The sequence below is a fragment of the Rhineura floridana genome, chromosome 1 (genome assembly GCF_030035675.1).
Source record: "Rhineura floridana isolate rRhiFlo1 chromosome 1, rRhiFlo1.hap2, whole genome shotgun sequence".
In the NCBI taxonomy this organism is placed as follows: domain Eukaryota; kingdom Metazoa; phylum Chordata; class Lepidosauria; order Squamata; family Rhineuridae; genus Rhineura; species Rhineura floridana.
Window position 1 is genome coordinate 295794419 of NC_084480.1, and position 22273 is coordinate 295816691.

The 22273-nt window shown below is 42.3% G+C and overlaps 1 protein-coding gene across 3 annotated transcripts in view; it reads right to left on the minus strand.

Moving 5' to 3' along the window:
* Positions 1-22273, minus strand: part of CSMD3 (CUB and Sushi multiple domains 3) — a 1044618-nt gene that overhangs the window by 320743 nt on the left and 701602 nt on the right. For all 3 annotated transcript variants that reach the window (XM_061605340.1, XM_061605331.1, XM_061605321.1), the window contains 3 exons: positions 8773-8942; positions 4399-4555; positions 2332-2523 (listed from right to left, as the gene is read on the minus strand). In XM_061605340.1, the coding sequence (XP_061461324.1) occupies positions 2332-2523; positions 4399-4555; positions 8773-8942 (519 nt within the window). The remainder of the gene's footprint in view (positions 1-2331; positions 2524-4398; positions 4556-8772; positions 8943-22273) is intronic.

Consider the following 22273-nt stretch of genomic DNA (forward strand, 5'->3'; position numbering starts at 1 on the left):
GATTGGCCTGATCCAGCAGGCTCTTCTTATGTTCTTATGTCCCCAGCCTGTGGTATGAACTACCCAAAAGATATGGCAGGCACCTACTGTAGTGAGCTTCCATCTACATATGCCTGTTTACGCAAGTTTGTCTTGACTCCTGATACCAGTTGAACGATTCCTGGCTATTATAACTGTGATTTGCAAATTTTTAATTGCATTTTTTTTTGTTTACTGCATTGATCTTGAACCAAACCTAGTATTAGGGAAAAGGGTACCTGAGTAAACAAACAACACAAAATTGTGTTACTTATTTCATTTTTTTATTAAAGAAAGTTAAGCAACACGTTCCATCTTTGACTCATCTGTCCATAGAACATTGTTTGCCAAAAAGCACCTGGATAATCGTCAAGAGTTCTGGAACAATGGATGGAACTTTTTGGGCAATATGGGCCCCGTTATGGTTTGGTTTGGTTGCAGTTATTGCTGTTAAAGGTGATGTAACCAGGTTTTGAGTGTAAAGGGGCAATTACCTTTCCACATGGGGGCATTGGGTGTTGCTTAACTTTCTTTAATATATAAATGAAATAAGCATCAAAACTGTGTGTTATTTGTTCACTCAGGTTCTCTTTTCCCTAATATTAGGTTTGGTTCAAGATCTGACAACATTCAGTGCTAAAAATATGCAACCATGCAGACTATCAGGCAGGGGGCAAATACTTTTTCATGGCACTGTATTCAAAGTGGGATCAGGCATCAGGGATGTGTCATTGCTCCGACCTTATTTGCTATTTTCATTGCCATGACTCTACACCTTGTTGAGAGGAAACTTCCCACTGGCGTGGAAATCACATGTCAAACAGATGGACAGCTTTTTAATTTCAGTAGGCTAAAAGCAAAAACTAAGGTAATTACAACCCCTGTCCTAGAAGTTCAATATGCCGATGATAATGTAGTCTCTGCACATTCAGAGGAAGATCTTCAAACTATCCTAAATGTCTTTGCAGAAACATATGAAAAGCTTGGCCTCTCGCTTACCATCAAAAAAACCAAAGTACTTCATCAGCAAGTGTGAACCAATCCCTCTGTAGCACCATCAATCCAGCTTCATGGTGCAAGGCTGGAGAATGTTGATCACTTTTCTTATCTTGGCAGCCATCTCTCTGTAAAAGCTGACATCAATGCTGAAATTCAGCATCGTCTGAGCTCTGTGAGTGCCGCATTCTCCCGAATGAAGCATAGAGTGTTCGAAGATCAGGATATTCGCAGGGAGACCAAAATGCTTATTGTACTACCGACCTTACTGTACGCCTGTGAAACATTGACCATCTATAAACACCACTCCCAACTTCTTGAAAAATTCCACTGACGCTGCCTCCGGAAAATTCTGCAAATTACTTGGGAAGATAGGTGGACTAGTGTTAGTGTATTGGAAGAAGCAAAGACTACCAGTGTTGAAACAATGATCCTCCAACATCAACTTCGCTGGACCAGCCATGTTGTTCGAATGCCTGATCACCATCTTCCAAAGCAGCTACTTTACTCCCAACTTAAGGATGGAAAACAGAATATCGGTGGACAGCAAAAGAGGTTTAAAGATGTTCTCAAAGCTAATCTAAGAAAAATGTAACATAAGCATCGAGAACTGGGAAGCCATGGCCCATGAGCATCCCAATAGGAGGTCAGCCATTATCAAAGGTGCTATGGACTTTGAAGAAGCACGAGTACAAGGCGAAAGGGACAAATGAGCTAAGTAGAAGGCACGTCAAGCAAATCCTCATCGCGACCATCTTCCATCTGGAAACCTATGTCCTCAATGTGGGAGGCTGTGTGGATCCAGAATTGGCCTCCACAGTCACTTACAGACCCACTGTTAAAGACCTTACCCTGGAATACAATCTTACTCGGCCACAAGTGATCACCAGTGAATGACTTCATGTGATAGACATAATTTCACCTGGAATTTGATTTTATCATTGAAAATATATAAATGACCTGTCAGCCTGTTGTGAGCATACATGCTCAAATACACTCTCTCACACACGTTTGTATGGTACCCACTCTGAGATACAGACCCTTTTCCTACAATCTTCCAGTACTAAAACGAGCGGACAAAACACATGTTAAACCAGCACAGCCACGCAGACCTTTGCTGAGTTCCCATATTATGGTTTCTGCTGCACAGTTATAGTGGTACTGTGGTTAGACTGAGGCTGGAAAATCCAATATTAAATCTCTGATCAGCCACAAAGCTTTCTGGGTGATCTTGGACCAGAAATATAAAACAGCAGCAGTTTCTATCTCTTTTACAAACTTGAATATGCTCACTAGAGCTAAAAAGAAATCTACTACCGATGCAAGATGGCAGAGGATAGTCCCATGCCCTTCTTTCTCCGGTCATGCACTTGAGAAGGCTACTTCCATGGAGTGTGTAACCAGGATTGCATCCATAAATGATGGTGCTGCCAGCAAAGTGGCCTTGATCACTTATTTTGTATCCAAATTGTGGCACACCTGGATCCTCACAATGAGAAAGTTCAAAACCTGTGGAAGAAGCAAAATGTCAAGAGTTAACGAGACTACGCATTTTGCTTGATTTTGTCTCAGGATCATGGTTTGCAATTCATTTTAGCTGGGGGAGGGGAGTTGTTCAAACCCAAATACATTTTTTTGTTAAAAATAAGGTGCTGGTACTCATACTTTGATAAAAGTGCTGTGGGTACCAGCATAAAATGGCTGCCATGGACAGCCAAAAAAGAGATGCCAACACTCTATACCGGTGACTACCATCACAAAAACAAAACAAATAAAAAAGCACTGCCAAAATATATCCTTTCTGTGCCATGAATATACCTGCTATTTTGGGGTATGGAGGGAGACATGCTTCTTGGCACATAGGATGGAAGCATAGAAATCTACCCTGCCCCTGGGTCAGATTATTTGTACATCTAAGCCAGGGATCTGTGGCCCATAGCCAAATTAATCTTCCAGGCATCCTAGTTTGCCCCACAATGCTGCTTTCCCACAGCCAGCCACACCTGACATTATACGACATCAAGTGTAGGGCAGGTAAAGCCACAACTACAAATGAATAATTAGGAGTCTTAAAATTTGTTCATCAGCAAGCAAGGCTTAACATTGAGCACCTTTTAAATCTGGTGCCAAATGAAAGCCCAGCTGAGATTGGTTCCACTCAAGAGCTCCTAATTGGAGCTCCCCAGGAGCTTTCAATTGGTGCTTCTGAGTGGAGTTGATCCCTGCCAAAAGCAGGGCTTGCACTCAGCCCTGAATTGAAATTCAAACCGTGGCTACAAAGATTTGTCCTTTGTAGGACCATGGCTTGAATTCAAATTGGGGCTATAAAAGTTTATGGAATTTGCTCCTGATTCTTCATCTGAAGTCTGAATCACCTGACATCATGTGGCATGAGGTGACTGATAGATGGGCAGCCCTGCCCTTGTCAAAAGTGGCCTGTGGAGAGTGGACTGGATCCAGTTCACCATTCCTGATTTAATTCAAACTGGTAGCAGCTCTCCAGAGTCTCAGGCAAATGTTAATAGTTGGAGTTCAATTTTTCAGACACCTAAATGTATATTAATATATATCAAACTGCTGAAGGCATGGCTGTTCTTGCCACTGCTGCTGTTATAGAGTCCAGGACCTTCATCATGGACTCAAATCCATATAGACCAGCCTTTCCCAACCAGTGTGCCTCCGGATGTTGTTGAACCACAACTCCCATCAGCCTCAGCCAGCATTGCCAATGGTCAGGAAAGATGGGAATTGTGGTCCAACAACATCTGGAGGCACACTGGTTGGGAAAGGCTGATATAGACCATTACTCAGTCTACATTTGATAGAACCCTACAACAATCCAGACATCAGGGATTTGATACTGTGATGGACCGCTAACATTATTCGCTTCCAGACAACCTATTTATTTATTTATTATCCTGATTATTTTGCAGGGAGCCTAGATGACACTGGCTATTTTTTGTAGTAGTAAGAATAATTTTATTGTTTAACTATAAGCCATAACAAAAACCAAAATAACACTCAAAATGGAGCCACAAAATACTGAACATTCAGAATGATATGTTTGTGGGAAGGATAGATGATGTTGCATCAAGCACAAGTTAAACCAAAGTTTTTGGTTCATTATCCCTTCACTTTCCTTATCTCAAAAAAGTCTCATTATTGGGGTTGGGGGAGTGCAGTTGTTGCACAAGAGCTCCAAATCAACTATAATTGTGCTGAATTTGTTGGTATGTAACTGAATCCGACCCAAAAATACCAACTTTCTACAAGCACCCATTATCTGTTCAACATAAGCTTGGAAACCCCATTCACAGCATGAGGAGTAGAGAAGTCATGGCATTTCCTTACCCTATTCCTTGTTCTACTTTCTGAATTACTTACTGGTATAAACAAGCTGAAAACCTTCATCTGTTCCCTCAGAATCTGAATTAAATTCAAGCCAAATGTGATTTGAAGTACTGCTCAGCGTCAGTCCTCGCAGTGAAGCTCCAGTGAATGCACCCAGCAAGTGAGCTGTATTATCCTTCCCATCATATATCTGTAAAACAAATTGGCCTTGGATAATTTAAATAGGCATAACAGAGAAACAGCAAAGTAAGCCCCATATTTTAATTATGAAATAGATCAGGGCTGCTGCATTTTCTTATTATATGTTGGACAAGATACTCCTGTATAAACATGGTCATTGCTCCTTTTAAACTAAGGCAATTAAAAAAATGAATAGCCAAGAGCAGGGCTTCTATTTCAGCATAAGTATTAACATATGTGCTTGCTTTGCCACTATTTTAATGGTAGAGTCCAATATTTTAATGGTAGAATCCATACATAATAAATGATCATTTGGTATACCCATTTCTATAGTAGTCATAGAAGTGGCATCATGCAAAAATAAATAAATAAGCCTAAGTCTTTTTCCAGTTGTGAATATGAAAGCAGTCTCTGAACAATTTCACTAAATAAAGAGTTACACAGATTGATATCAAAAGGAAAAAAAAGATCACAAATGGAACAAATAGACTAACTGTGGTTGAAAGTCGGAAGGACAATTTAATCTATATGTAAATTGGAAGTAAAAGTCATTTATTTATTTATTTTACTTCCTACACAGAAGAGTTTTTCTCCCCCTGCAGATATCTTTGAAATGGTACTTCGATGAAGAAAACAGTTCAAGATGCAATCTGTGTTTAATAGCATTCAACCAGTTTCACACCCCATTTTTAGTTTATGAAGAATTAAAACTTCATCTGGATTATCGATTGATGCTATATTTAATGCTTAGAATCTTTAAAGAATAATTATATTTGCATCCAACTTAAATCTACATTTTATTTCTGACACAAAGTAAAACACAAAGCAGTAAAGGGCTGATAGTTTGATTATCATCTACTTTTTTAAAAAAAACCATTCAGTATCAGATTACATCAGCATAAAATGAATATTCTTCTTTTTCATAATATGAATTGAAAACATTAAAAATAAATATGTTGTTCTCCACATTTATTTGATCTGAAATCAAATAATGGCTTAAACACTGGGAGAATAAAGGGGATAATCTTAGGTTGCAGTCCTATACTCACTTACTTGGAAGTAGGACCCACTGAACTCAATGGGACTTACTTCTGAGTGGAATTGCATAGGACTGTGTTATTAGACTTTTTTCCTTTCTATTGAACACATGAGCACATGAACCTGCCCATGCTGAATAAGACCGTTAGTCTTCTAGTCTGCAAATGACACCAAATTATTCAGGATGGTGAAAAACCAAGCAAACCATGAAGAGCTTCAAAATAATTTCTCTATACTGGCTGAATGGGAAATACAACGGAAAAATTAGATTCAATGTTAGAGAAACACAAAGTGGGGGATCTAAACCACTTGCACACTGAAGGAATATAAACTGGCTGGAACTAATGATGTCACCAAACTTGTAACAGAAACCTAGCACATGCATGTTTGATATTCTCAGCATGTAAAAGAAACATAATAAAAATAATGTACTGCCTTCAAGTGGATTCTGGCTTATGGCGAGCCTATGAATAGGGTTTTCATGAGGCTGAGAGGCAGTGACTGGCCCAAGGTCACCCAGTGAGTTTCATGATTCAAACCCTGGTCTCCCAGGTCGTAGTCCAACACCTTAACCACTACAGATATAGATATATACTTCATGAATCTAATCCTTTAAAACAGTTATCTAAGCTTCATGGCTATGTGGGGATTCAAACCCTTCTACCTGATGATTGGAATGCTGAAACAGCAGCACTTCAGGAAACAGGGAATATGGGAAATGTTATTTTCTCAAGTACCTGTGAAAAGCATCATATCAACAAGTATTTAACAGGTGGAAAAGCCTGATCCATACAAATTTGACTTAGAACTTGTGTTTACAATGTTTTCCATGGTGGGAAAATATTGGAGGAAGCTGTTGCTCTCGAACCCTGCTTGTAGGCTTTCTGTAAAGCATCTAATTGGCCGTGGTTGGACCATAAGGCTGGACTAGATGGACCCTTGGTCTGAATGACCCAGCAGAGCTTTTATGTACTGAACTGGAGGTGCTGGGGGATTGAATCCAGAATATATTCTACCACTGATTACACACACCTATCTCTTCTCTAAAAAAATAATTTCCAACTTTCCCTCCTGAACGTTGCCTCATGCAACATTGTGCTCTGTTCATTATTGTTTTCCCATACAGCTTTACAAGATTACAACAAACAAACAAACCACAGTCAGATGTTAATGGCTGACTCAGCAATTATTTTATAATGAGAGTCCCTTCATGTCAAAATATATGTTCTGACAGGAAGATTAGGCATTTTATCACCTCAGAAGCCCCACATTTCTCATATGGAGTGGAAGAAGAATGGTACTGAGGTACAGCTCTCATGTGAAAAACACAGGACTTACCGTGTACGAAGGTTTTCTTGGAGGGGGGGAGTAAAGACAGTGCAAGAACTGCCATCACATCGCAAATGCATGCATAAATCTGGCTTCAATAAATGCAGTTTCTGAATATTTCAGATTAATTTAAAAATGTCCCCACAAGTGTACACATACATTTAAATCAGTCAGGATGCAAATAAAGAGTGCCTTTTTGCTATATAGGAAATAACAAGAAACTGGTACAGTCAAACAGAAAGGTAAGGGCAGCCACTATGTATTTATTTATGTAAAAGATTCACACTACATGTGTAACATAACATTACTTTGACCCTTAGTCTTCTGTGACTCTGGATTTGTAGATTATAGATATAATATCTGGCACAGAATCATGTGAATCACAGATGTATGTATTATTTATGGGAATGTTATGTTTGTAGGTATGAGTTTCAATACATGACTAGGTATCAGATATCTTAGGCACAATTAGATGCTGTTGGCTCCATGAAATTGCCTGTAGAAGTGCATAGAACTACCTGCAGGCTGACAACACAGCAAGAACTGGATAGAAGACCCAGTTCTATGACGCCACATTGTGGTGGCAGGCATATTGCTGGTACATCTTACACAATTGTCACAGCACTTCTAATCACACAAAGAACAAGTCTATCCCTCATGTGGAACCACTATATTGTGGAACTAACATCAGGCCAAGCAATAATAATAATAATAATAATAATAATAATAATAATAATAATAATAATAATAATTTAATTTCTGTGTCACCTATAACATCAGCATCAATCAATATATTGTCTTTTGTGCTTTTTGTTGCCCCGCAATGTTGCTATAGGAATTGGTTGATTTTCCTTCACTGAATGTGTTTAAGCAGAGTCTGGATGGTTATTTAGTACGGATGCTGTCATTGCATGCTTCATTGCAGATCGTGCATTGAACAGAGTATTGAAACAGATTACCCACAAGTACCTTTCAATGCATAGTCTTCAATATTAATATTAGTATTTTGACCTCATCACTCACTGTAATTAATCATCATCTCCAAATCCTATGAACCCAATCAAATATCAAGTTGAAAATTAAGTATGCAAAATGAGTGTAATCATTTATAGATGTCTACTGTTTTTATTGCTGCCATTACAAATCTTTTCTGAGCACAAAACTGGACTTCTTTCATACATTTTGCATTTTTGTGGTAAGATATATTGCGAATTAGAATTTCTTCACAAATAATTTGCCCAGAACTATGACTGAATGAAACATTATTGTCTCTAGACCCTTGGCTTTATTGTGCCCTAGATATGAACAAGACTAGTATCTGTTTTTCTGCACAGCAGGAATGGAGAACCTGAGCCCCTCCCAATATTACAGGACTCCAGCTCCCATCAATCCCTGCAGTCAATGTTCAGGATGCTGTAAGTTTTACTCCAACAACATCTGGTCAGCAACAGATTCCCTTTCCTTTCTGCGGTGTCTTTCCTCATGTAATTGAGACTACACTGTAAACTCCAACAAAATATGAAAGGAATCGTGTGAAGCCCACCAATTCTGGAAGGCCACAGATTCCCTATCTGTGCCCTAATAGGATGGCATAATATTAAATAGTACGATGGTAGCAGTTTATGCTTTGATCATGCTAGGATGCAGTATAATTGTTTCCAAGATCATACACTTAGAAATTAATAACAAAGTGGTAGAAATGGGTAAAAGAAAATGGAAAGCACAGCTTCCTATATGCTATAATGACGATGATGTTAAATATACACACTAGTTAAATGTAGGGTTGTCTTTAATACCATGTGATAACCAGATGAATATTTTTTGACATAATTAATATGTCATTCCAAAATCACAACATACCTTAAGAACATCTGCTTGTGCTAAATGGAATGTTCTGGCAGAAATATTTATTCCCTTCCCTGCTTGTACTTGAATGCTGTAAATACATTCATGATTGTTTTCATAGTTGAGTGGGTAATTGGGGGACAGCAAAATCCCTTCGTTATTTGTTGCAGAGGCTCCACATTCAGCTGTAGGTAAAACAAAATTCAAGGTATAGTTCAATAAAGAACGTCAAATATTTTAGTTATGTTAAATGCAGGAAGTGTAAATAAAGTCAAAGACCATGCCACACAATATTTGTGGGTATCTAGAGATGAGTGACAAACTAAATGTTTGATTCTGATCCACTAGACACTGACTGTCTGTCTCTCCCTCTCTCACTGTGTGTGTTTGTGAGTGAGAGAGCAGTAATTGTAATGCTTCTTAAATATTAATCACATTAATTATAAAAACCATCAATACTCAAATCATTATTCTTTATCTTTTTTTTGTTGCTTCTCTGTTAGTATCACATCTATTCATTTCTGAAAAAGGGTAATAAAACTGAAACAGTAGTACCTGTTGGCTATTAAACCGAGAAAGCAGAGGTTAAATTTCCACAAGTGAGCTACGTGACTTAGAAGCGAAAGTTGGCAGAGCTCGAGCCATCTTCAAGGACACGTTGCTAAGCAACCTAGGCTCGGGCAGCTGGCCTTATCTATATAGAGGGCCAGCAGACACTTGTGAGTGTGGGGGTCGAGGAGTTTGTACAGAGAGAGCTTGTGATATATTGTCAGTAAAGTGACTCTTAAAACTTATTGCTTGTCCGGCTCATTGCTTCAACTGGCATCTAGCCTGTCACTATACTGTTCTGCATCCTGGGCATCTGCTTGCGCCAGATACAACATCCAACAGTACCTTGTGAGATACATATGTAACATTTGAAAGAATAAATCATCTCCAGTGTTGATTCAATAAAATTAAACACAGTGGTGGGTGGAATAAATATGATGGGAAACAAAGAGTTACTCAAAACTGATCAATAAAATCAAAGGGGGCAAAAATAATTCAAGTTAATAAAATAACAGAAACAAGTTCCATACTGAAACTACATTAAGTTTAATGAAAGTTGTGAATACTTTATTTAATTCAAAGAAACCACATTATAAGTGTAGTGTAACTAAACGTTATGCACAGTGTAACTCACTGTTAAAGGTGGAAGGGAGAGAAAGGAATGAAAATGCCAAGCTGCATTTCCTTATATAATCTTATTATGATGAGAGGCAATAAAAAGTTGGAATGAAAGAAGTCATTTCACCCACATTCATTATTAATCCTAGGGTACCAGTAATACATAATGTCCCAGCAAAAAATTGTAATCTATTTCAATCATGGAACGCTATCCTAAGCATACTTACATGGAACTAAGCTGCTTTGTCCCCTTTAGGATGCACACCTTAACATGGTGAGGGGGTTTGAGACTGCTGAAGAAGCTGAGAGCAATGCCGTCAGGAGTCTAGACCAAGAGGCTAGACTCCTAGCAGAGGCACCCAAGGCAGAATGGTCAAAGCTGAGACACCAGACTAAGATGCATCCAAACTCAGAGGAAGGCAATGGTAAACCACCTCTGAATACCTCTTACCACGAAAACCCTATGAACAGAGGATCCAAAATGCAACACAAGATAGTGCTGGAGGATGAGACCCCCAGGTCAGAAGGCACTCAGCAAGCTACTGAGGAAGAACAAAGGACAAGAAGAAGTAGCGCTGTGACTAATGACGTAACTGGGTCAAAGCCAAAAGGAAGCCCAGAGGCTGATGTGCAAAGATGCGAAAGGAGAGTCCAGAGTTGTACGATGCACACAATAGGAACATGGAATGTGAGAAGCATGAACCAAGAAAAGTTTGAAATTGTCAAGCAAGAAATGGAACGTATCAACATTACAATACTTGGCGTGAGTGAGTTAAATACATATTAGTATATGTATCTGATGTATTTTGCTACTGTTTGATTATTTTGTTTACCTTTGTTGGTTTGATTTTATTGTATTATTGTATTTATATATTTTGATTGCTTTATTGTATGTACACCACCCAGAGAGCCCTTGGGCTTAGGGCGGTATATAAATTAAATAAAATAAATAAATAATAAATAAAATGGATGGGAATGGGATATTTTCAATCAGGCAAATACAGAATATTTTATGCAAGCAATGAGAAATTAAGAAGAAATGGGGTTGCTTTAATAGTGAGAAGTGATGTAGCAAAAGCAGTTAGGAGCTACAGCACAAGGTCTGAGCGAGTGATATCAATGAGATTAAATGGGAAACCTATTAACATAAACATCATCCAAGTCTACGCTCCAACGTTAAATGCAGAAGAGGAAGAATTGGAGAGATTTTACACAGAAGTACAGGAGGAAATTGATCACACACCAAAACAAGATATGATGATAATCATGGGGGACTGGAATGCAAAAGTAGGGAACAGAGAAGAACCGGGAATTTGGGGGAAATGGGACTTAGGAGACAGAAATAAAGCAAAAGAAAGACTTATTGAATTCTGTCAAGCCAATAATTTGTTTCTTGCAAACACATTTTTTGAGCAACCGAAAAGACAACTGTACACATGGACATCACCAAATGGTCAATATAGAAATCAAATTGATTATATAATTGGTAGCAGAAGATGGAGAAGTTCCATACTTTCTGCAAAAACAAGACCAGGAGCAGACTGAGGTACTGATCATGAACTGGTCGTATCGAAAATTAGAATAAAGCTAAAGAAGAACAACAAAGCATGCATAATGCCAAAATACAATTTAAATAACATCTCAGAAGAATATAAAGATCAAATAAGGTACAGATCTGAGGCTTTAAACTTAGTTGATAGAGAACCAGAAGAACTATGGACTGAAGTCAGAGACATGATCAGGGAAGAATGCAAAAAGACAATACCTCTAGTTAAAAAAAGAGAAAGACCTCAATGGATGACTGAAGAAACTCTTAAAATGGTTAAAGAGAGAAGGAAAGCAAAAGCAAAAAGTGACAGAAACACGGTCAGAACCCTAAATGCAACAATACAGCGACTAGTACGTAGAGACAAAGAAAACTATTACAATAGTTACTGTACAGAAACAGAAAAGGACAACAAAAAGGGAAGAACAAGAGCCCTATTCCAAAAGATTAGAGAAATGAAAGGGAAATTTAAACCAAGAGTTGGGATGTTGAATAATCAACAGGGGAACACACTGACTGACCGAGATGAAATAAAAGGAAGATGGAAGCGATACATTGAAGAACTCTATTCACTAATAGGCAAAAAACCTTGCGGTTTAAGAATATTTTTTTTATTTAATTTAATTTATATACCGCCCTAAGCCAAAAAGGCTCTCTGGGCGGTGTACATAAAAGATAAAACAAGCAAAATATACCTATAGCCCACAGATAGATATGCCCACAGAAGAGGGCAACCAGAATGATCAAGGGGATGGAGCGACTCCCTTACGAGGAAAGGTTGCAGCATTTGGGGCTTTTTAGTTTAGAGAAAAGGCGGGTCAGAGGAGACATGATAGAAGTGTATAAAATTATGCATGGCATTGAGAAAGTGGATAGAGAAAAGTTCTTCTCCCTCTCTCATAATACTAGAACTTGTGGACATTCAAAGAAGCTGAATGTTGGAAGATTCAGGACAGACAAAAGGAAGTACTTCTTTACTCAGCGCATAGTTAAACTATGGAATTTGCTCCCACAAGATGCAGTAATGGCCACCAGCTTGGATGGCTTTAAAAGAAGATTAGACAAATTCATGGAGGACAGGGCTATCAATGGCTACTAGCCATGATGGCTGTGCTCTGCCACCCTAGTCAGAGGCAGCATGCTTCTGAAAACCAGTTGCCGGAAGCCTCAGGAGGGGAGAGTGTTCTTGCACTCGGGTCCTGCTTGCGGGCTTCCCCCAGGCACCTGGTAGGCCACTGTGAGAACAGGATGCTGGACTAGATGGGCCACTGGCCTGATCCAGCAGGCTCTTCTTATGTTCTTATGTTCTTATATTTCTACCAAACTTTAAAAAGCAGGGAAATTGGGCAGCTATAGTGAATGCACCAGGGGAGCAGGAGACCTGAACTGCTCTCTGAGATATTGTACTGCCCTACAAAGTTGTCAAAATGCAAATACAATTTGGGTTGGTCTTTCACAGTCCAATCCACTTGCTGTGTAGCTTGGAAGAATTTGGTAACATGTGCCTCTGAGCATATGGTGAGTGGTGGCAACACCTGCCATCTCCAAAGATGGAGAATTATATTTTTGTATGTTTGTTGGCGTTCTTCTTACTTTGCTTCTTTCCTGTGTTACTAATGTTTCTACAGAGAATCTAAACTAGAAAATTTTATTTCCCTCATTATTCATCCTAGAAATGTGTCAAATTTATTTTTATTAATTTCAAAGCCTTTTTATTGGCCAATGTCATATGATGGCGAAGATAGCCTTTTTTGTTTCAAACTGGAGGTTATGGTCTATTTCTATTTTGGGTGCATTAACAGTTGGGACCTGAAACTGCAGTTTAATGTAAAATCAGACCAAATTGGGTCCCGCAGGGCTCAGTTCTGTCCCCCATGCTCTTTAATATCTATATGAAGCTGCTGGGCGAGGTCATCAGGAGTTTTGGAGTGCGTTTTCAGCAATATGCTGATGATACGCAGCTCTATTTCTCCTTTTCATCTTCTTCAGGTGAGGCTGTTGATGTACTAAACCGCTGCCTGGTCGCGATAATGGTCTGGATGAGAGCTAATAAACTGAGACTCAATCCTGACAAGACTGAGATGCTGTTGGTGGGGGGACCCTCTGCCCAGATGGTTGATGTCTAACTTACCCTAGATGGGGTTACACTCCCCCTAAAGGGGCAGGTCCGTAGTTTGGGGATCTTATTAGATCCGCTCCTGTCTCTGGAGGCTCAGGTAGCCTCGGTGGCACGGAATGCGTTCTACCAGCTTCGGCTGGTAGCCCAACTACAACCCTATCTGGACAGGGAGAACCTTGCCTCAGTTATCCATGCTCTGGTAACCTCTAGATTGGATTACTGTAATGCACTCTACGTAGGGTTACCTTTGAAGACGGTTCGGAAACTTCAGCTGGTGCAGAATGCTGCGGCCAGAGTTCTTACTCGGACTAAAAGATCTAATCATATAACACCTGTCCTGGCCCAGCTGCACTGGCTACCAATACGTTTCCGGGCCAGATTCAAAGTGTTGGTTCTTACCTATAAAGCCCTTAATGGCACCAGACCGCAATACCTGATGGAACGCCTCTCCCACTATGAACCTACCTGTTAGCTGCGCTCGACGTCGAAGGCCCTTCTCCGGGTTCCAACTCACAAGGAGGCCTGGAGAGCAATAACGAGATCTAGGGCCTTCTCGGTGGTGGCCCCCGAATTATGGAATGCCCTCCCTGACGAGATACACCTGGCGCCTTCTTTGATATCTTTTCGGCACCAGGTAAAGACCTACCTCTTTGCCCAGGCATTTTAGTCTTGTTTTAATTTTAATGTTATAGTTAATTAATTGTATTTTTATTAATTTTGTCTTAATCTGTTTTTAATGTGTTTTATATTTATATGTTGTATTCACATTCGCTGGTTTTAAATGTGTTTTTATCCTGTTTTACACCGCCCTGAGAGCCTGTTGCTATAGGGCGGTCTAAAAGTGCAATAAATAAAATAAATAAATAAATAATATTTTAAACCTGTCCCCCTCTCTTTCTTCATTATGTATATGCAAGAAGTAGAGTTATTTGGGAGCTAGGTCTGAAATAAGCACAAACTCTACTTAACTGCAGGATGGAACATGATATCCCCTTCTTTTTACACTCTATGGACTTATGCATAATTATTCTAAGCAAGTACTATGGGAACATCCCAGAGGTATTACTAGAGGCCTGTTCAGATGCCGGTATAATCTGGATCTGAGGCTTTTTGCAGATCCTTTTAATTTGGACCGTTTGCATGAAGTTTTTGCTAATGCGATTACATTCAGATGCTTTCCCCTTTAACTCCGGATTAAACGGATGTGACAAAAACCCGGAATTGCTTTTAAAATCCGCAGCTGCTTTGGTGCTCTTCTAACGTGCATTACCTTTTAAGCACCTTTTTTTGGCTGTGCAGTTTCTTCAACGTTAGATCCTCCCTTTTCTCCGCCCCTTTAACTGTCTTTGGGCATCATTTTGTTTCCTGCCATTGACGAAGCAACTTCCGGTTGCTCTAGCCTTCCTTTCTCCCGCTTCCCCCCAATACATTTCCTCCCCCGCTCCTTTAAACAAAATCACATTCCCCATCCCTTAATTCTCTCTCTCCTGCAGTGACACCAACAACTCCCTGAGGGTATCAGGGGAGAACTGGAGCTTGGGAAATTCCTTCCTGGCTGCCAGAGAGGGAGACTTCAGCCTTGGCCAGCTCTCTCGTTTGAGCTGCGGGGGGGTGGGGGTCTGCAAGCCACTATGCGCCGCTTTCTGGAGCTACACCCAGGCTTGGAGCACACGCAGCCACGGTGAGAGGAGGCTGGCGAAGGCACCGCTGGGGTAATTTATAAGCGCCCAAAAGCGCAGAGGAAAGGGGAGCTGCCTTGGCGTCTTAAATGGTCAATGCTTCCTTTAGTACCTAGCTCTTTGATTCCTTGATTGCAGAGGGATTTCACTTCCAGTCCCTTTGAAAAGGCATAGTGAGGTAATGGGTGAGTAATGTTAGAAGGAAGGAAGGAAGGAAGGAAGGAAGGAAGGAAGGAAGGAAGGAAGGAAGGAAGGAACATCTGTGGAGAGAAAATGGATAAGTGAGGTGATGGGGTATGTCTGCACAGATACTTGCTGTAGTACCCAGGCCTGCTTCTTGTGCAATTTCTGCAAAATAAATTGTAGGGGTTTTCTTTCCGGGGGGGGGGGGGGACCAAAATATTTCTACTATAAGAGAGATGCAGCAGTGCAACGAGAGATGGTAGTATTTTGAACAAGCACTATTTTCTTATGGGGACAAAACCCCACAAATAAACTTTTTTTTGGCGGGGGTTGATAGATCAACCTGAATTTTTGAAAACTATTGAGAGTCCTGGCACTACTCCATATTGCCCACAGAAGAGGATGAGTAATGCGGGAAAGCTGCAGGAACATCTGGGTATCTTAATTCTATATGTAAGTGCAGTGCAGCAAACAAAGGTGGCAGTTCTTGCTCCTAAAAACTTTATTAGAGCAAAACATCTGTTATCAAATGTACTTCCCTGCTCATATGCTGTAAATACATTTGAAAATAAGGAAAGGTGAAATATATCCCATGGCTTCATTAGGAAAATGAGAAAAGGGCTGGGAGAAAGGGTGGGATACAAATCTAATAAATAATAATAATAATAAAATGTATGGCAAAACTTAAGATTTTACAATGCACACTGTTTTATTGTGCCTTTATTTTATTTATTTATTTATTTATTTATTTATTCAGCTTATATCCCGCCCGACTAGCAAACAGCTCTCTGGGCGGCAAACATAGCAACATATACAATAATAAAATTACAAAGTCAGTATAACAAATATAAAAATACACCATCTAAAATAGAAATTACAGCATTTACATAAATAACTTAAATTAAAATGCCTCAGAGAAGAGAAAGGTTTTAACCTGGCGCCGAAAGGATAATTGTGTCGGCGCCAGGCATACTTCCTCGGGGAGACTATTCCACAATTCGGGGGCCACCACTGAGAAGGCCCTAGATCTTGTTACTACCCTACGGACCTCCCTATGGGTCGGGACCCGGAGGAGGGCCTTCGTAGTAGACCGTAGTGTACGAGCCGGTTCGTAACGGGAGAGGCGTTCCTGCAGGTATCGTGGTCCCGCGCCGTATAAGGCTTTATAGGTTAAAACCAACACTTTGAATCTGGCCCGGTAGCATATTGGAAGCCAGTGCAAGCGAGCCAAAACAGGTGTTATATGCTCAGACCGCTTAGTTCCTGTTAGCAGTCTGGCCGCCGTATTTTGCACTAGCTGTAGCTTCCGAACCATCTTCAAAGGTAGCCCTATGTAGAGCGTGTTGCAGTAGCGTTGCCCTGGTACGTCTGGCCCAGAATCTATCCGGTTCAGGGGGTCAATCCAGTGCACTGGTCAAAGATAAAAATAAATAAATAAATAAAACTACCAGATTTGCTGCAACTTATTACTGAGGGATGCCACTAGGTCATCTCTTTGAACCATCAGACAAAGAGTCTTCAGCCTGCCAGTTGCCCATCTTACTTCAGCTGCCTATCTGCCTGTTGTGGGCTTTCTGGTCTGTTATTGCAGTCTGAATGGGCTCCTCCCTTGGGGCAGGTCACCTAACACTAACAAAAGTTAGGGAAACTCTGGTTGGTGCACAGCTAAACCATACTCAGACCCATTGAAATCAATGGACTTAAGTTAGTCATGACCATTGGTTTCAGTGGATCTGATCCTTAGGACTGGGTTGCCTGTTTATAGATGCAGTTGAATGGGGCTTCTGACCTCACACTGAGTCTCTGAATGTTGTGGCATGAGCCTCATGCTTCCAAAACAGGTTGGAGGAAGCACAGAAGAGAACGTAGGCAGGTAGTGTGGCCTACGCATCCTTCAACATGATGGGCTGTTATGAAAAATTAAACATTCCATATGAGATGCATCTTCTTCCTTGAGGTACTCCCAATCACTGAAGCTATATCTTGGCTTATTTCAGTAGTTAAAATCCCTGAAGTTGGAGAGACAGATGGCTAAGTGGTGGGCAGATGGGTAAAAATGAATAAATAAATAAATAACCAATTCAAACAACAGCAATTTCTTGAAATCTCATTCAGTACCAGTGGTGGGCTGGTGGCTCCATGTCAGTGGGGGAGTGGAATCTGCTTCGAGTTTTAGTCTGAACTTTCAAGGAGCTTTGCAAGATGCACCTTGGGCAAATCCTTGGAAGGTCAGAGTAAAACTCAGAGTGGATTCCACTGCCCCACTGACATGGAGCCACCATACGCCACTGTCCTGCAGGGATGGAGGTTGCCACTTCCATGGCTTGGGTTGCTCCTAGTAGGTATGGGACATGTTACTGCCAAGTGTAGGCTCTTCATTACAACCTACATGTTTTGCTTCTTTGCAGATGGGCTTACCTCAGCAAAGGAAGCCCAAGTGGCCTTGGTGGCTAGGAGTATCTGTCACAGGGTTCAGCTGGTAAGACAAGTGTGACTGTTTTGGGACCAGGACAGCTTTACCTTGAGAAGCTGCCCCAACCCATCTTGATTCTGCTTGCAACAATTTGAGCAGCCACACTGGCACTATTCCAAGATACAAACTAGGAGCAAGACCAGCACCAGTAACTGTAACAGCTGGGAGACTGGAGATGACATACCAGTACTGCCATGCCTGAGCACTTCTCTTTTGCTGCTGCTAGCTCTTCTGGAGAGAACAGCAGTGGACCATTAAGCTTGGCGAGAAGCTCCTCTCCCTCTAAACTGAAGTTTTTAATCTGGGCTGCTCCCCCCCCGAAAGAGCTAGTAATGTGCACTAGCATTCTTTATTTATGTATTTTAATTTTTGGGCTGTTCATTTTGATTTTGCTCTGTACTTATTATGTGTCAAGTCTACATTATTTTATTGTGTTACTGAATTTTTCCTATGTTTCTTTGTATCTCTGTGGACAGCAAACCATTTATAGTTAGCCATCAGAAGAAACAATGTGAGAACATTGTGCTTTTGCAGGGTATAAAATCGTGCTGATGTTGCAAGGTACGAAAACAAGTGGTACAGCATGTGTAGGTAGAGATCAAACGGAGGTCTTTGAAGGGCTGACAAAAGTTTATGTAGATCCCAAGTTGGGTAGCGGTGCACCGTAGGTGGCACTGTTATCGTTGCTCCCCTGAGGAAACGTTTGACGAAAGGGTGAGACCCGACTGGATTATCCGGGGATCTAGAGAGAATTGCCGATAAGGCTGAAACTTGGCGCCTCAGGGTGTTAGGTCTGAGACCCAAAGATAAGCCGTCTTGCAGAAAAGACAAGATCTCGTTGACCCCTGCTTTCTGAGGAAGAATTCCTCTCTTCCATGACCAGGATGAGAAGGCCTTCCATGTCCTTTCATATATTCTGAGTGTAGATGGGCGTCTAGAAGCCATCATGGTTTCCAATACTTGGGGAGAGATGCCTTTTTTCAAGAGTCTCTTCCGTTCAAGTTCCATACATGAAGCGCCCACCACTCCGGGTCCGGGTGCCGGAGCTGTCCCTGAGATAGTAGGTCCCTTCGCACTGGAATCTTCCATGGTGGTTCCACTGACAGGTCGAGGAGGTCTGGAAACCAAGGTCTCCTTGGCCACCATGGAGCCACCAACAGAACCGCTGATCTCTCGGCACGAAGTTTTTTGATCACCCTGGGAATAACTGGAATCAGAGGAAAGGCATATAGTCTGCCCGGAGGCCACCGGGAAGTTAAAGCATCTATCCCCTCTGTGCCTGGTGTCACATACCAGGAGAAGAACCTCTTCACCTGCCGATTGTGACTGGTGGCAAACAGGTCCATCTGAATGTGGCCAAAACGTTCCACTATCTGATGAAAAGCCTCTGGGTGAAGACTCCATTCTCCTTGAATCAGCTTCTCCCAACTGAGCCAGTCCACTTGGCTGTTGTCCTCCACCTTGAGATATTCTGCTGCTATCGAGTCGACATTGTTCTCCGCCCACTGGAAGAGGAGAAAGGCTTCCTTCTGAAGAAGGAGGGAGCGTGTGCCTCCCTGACGGTTCAAATAAGATTTGGCCAACACGTTGTCTGTTCTGATAAGCACCGCTCCTAACCGTCTGGTGCTTGCGAAGTGTCTGAGGGCCAGACGAACTGCACGTAGTTCGAGCAGGTTGATCGGCAGTGTGGATTCCTGAAGCGACCACATGCCTTGAACCATCTGCCCGTCGTATATGGCTCCCCATCCTGATAGGCTGGCATCTGATGTTATCAGGGTGTGCAGAGGATCCTGGAAAGGAACGCCTCTCACCAGGTTGGACTCGTGGGTCCACCAGAACAGTGACTGCCGAACCTGTGGCGACAGAGTTATCCTGCGGTGGTGTCTGGACGCTATGTTGTTTTGGAAGGGCAGGAGCGCCCACTGAAGTGTGCGGGAATGATGACATGCCCAAGGCATCGTTTGGAACATGGACACCATCAAACCGAGAAGCGCTGCCATTCCATCAGGTCCAGTGAGGGGGAGGATAGGACATCCAATGCTACTTTGCGAATCTTGCTGATCCTGTCTTGGGACAAAGTAATGAGGCCGTGTTGTGAGTCTATAGTCGCTCCCAAATGTGTAATGCGGCTGAAGGGAAAGAGATGGCTTTTGGTCTCGTTGATCAGGAAGCCATGGTCCTTTAGACAGGTCAGGGTGACATGGAGGTCCTCCCATGCCTTGTGTAATGATGGTGAGTGGATCAGAAAATCGTCCAGATAAGGAAAGATATGAATCCCCAGTGTCCTGAGGTGTGCCACCAGGGCAACCACGATCTTTGTGAATGCCCTGGGACCAGACGACAGGCCAAAGGGCATAGCCCTGAATTGATAATGGTCTTGTCCCACCACGAAGCGAAGGTACCTTCTGTGAGGGGGAAAGATTGGTATGTGAAGGTAGGCCTCCTTCAGGTCGATAGAGGAGAGGAAGTCCCCTATCTTCAGCGCTTCCTTGATTGAAAGTAAGGTGTCCATACGAAATTTGCGGTATTTTATGAAGCAATTTAGACCCTTGAGGTCTAACACAGGCCTGGACGAACTGTCTTTTTTCTCGATGGTGAAGAACAGAGAGTAATTTCCCAGGAATCTCTCTCCTGGTGGGACCTTCTCGATGGCTGCCATGCGTAGGAGATGGGAAACTGACCACAAAACTTTGCCCCTCTTGTGTGGATTGGCTGATAGAGGGGATGGAATGAATCTCGCCGGGGGGTGGAAGAAAATTCCAGGTGAAGGCTGTATCGAAAAGTGCGTAGGACCCACTGATTGGAGGATAAGTCCTTCCATCGGTGAGCAAAATGTTGGAGACGGCCTCCCACTGGCAACGCGGAGGCGTCAGAACTGACTTCTGTTTCCATGTGACTGGGATGCAAAGCCAGATCGACCTGAAAGGTATTGCTGGGACTTAAGCTGGCTGTGCTGGCTGTTCCACAAGGGACGGCTGGAGCGGGCATCGTTCTGTCTTCCAAAGGAACGTGAGCCCCGAAAGGACTGCGACAAATGATATGGATGGAATGACCGATGAAAGGCTCTTCTGTCATCCCTTTTTCTGGTGGATGGCATGGGCTTTTTCTTTTCCTTCGTTTCCAAGACATTCGCGAGGGCGGTGTCCCCAAATAATTTGCCTCCTACGTAGGGTTCTGAGGCAAGGTTCAAACGAGCTGCAGGGTCTGCCTCCCAATGTCGAAGCCAAAGGGTCCTTCGCGTGAAGATCCCTGCTGTCAGCAACCTTGCTGCAAGCTGCATGGCATCCATAGATGCATCTACCATGAAGGCAACCGCCCGAGAGACCTTCAGCAGAGATTTGCGCACTCGGGCTGGGTCTTGCTGTGGGTCATCCAGCAGGTCTTCCAGCCAAAGAAGGGAAGCTCGAGCAAATACCGAGGAGGCTGCTGCTGCCCTGATTGATAGCGCACTAGCCTCGTGCACTCTTCTAAGCCCCTGGTCCATCTTGCGCTCAGTGGTATCCTTAAGGTGAGCATCTGAGTCTTTCGGTTTCAATGATGGATTCAGGAGATTGACTATAGGCGCGTCTATGAGTGGGACCTTCAACTGATCCATGATCGGTTGTTCCAGTGTATAATATTTGTTGGCTATGGAAACCGATTTTTTGAATTGCAAAGGAATGTTGAATTCTGATTTGAGCACCTTCGGGAGAAGAGAAGGAAGCTTCAACACTCTAGACCTAGGCTTTGGATCTGGACATACTGCTGACACTCTCGAGGTGGATGGAGTAGGAGGATCCTCTGCAGAGGTGAGGGTAAGGGCTTCCATCGCCTTGCACAGCAGAGGAAGGAATGAGCCTCTTGAAATATCCTAGTAGATAGAATCTCCTCAGATTCTGACTCCCCACTCCATTCCTCTTCATCCAAGACAATCAAGTCGTTTTCTGTGTCTATAGGCTCCTGCTCAGGGAGCTGCAGGTGTCTGCCTTGAGATGCCGCATAGGGATCTGGAGATGAGCGGCTAGGGGAAGGGCGTGGATTTGTCCTCAAGTGATCTGTAGGTGGATACCGTGAGGGCTGTGAGCCCGATGTAGCTTGAGAAGACAAGTCTCTAGCCAGATCCATTAAGAGGGCATCCCTAAGCTGCTCTTTCAGTTGTTGAATTGAATGTGCTGACAGATGTAACTGGACAGGGCGAGCCTGGGTGTGAGATGAGCAGAGCCTGTGCCCTTCAGGTGCTTGAACCTGTTGGACAGGGATTGGTTCATCCAAAAACCCAGTAAAGGCCTCGGGAGAGGAGGTAGTAGAAAAAATAGCATCCAAGGGAGGGTGGGACTGGCCGCCTTCCTCATCAGACAGGGGTTCCAGGT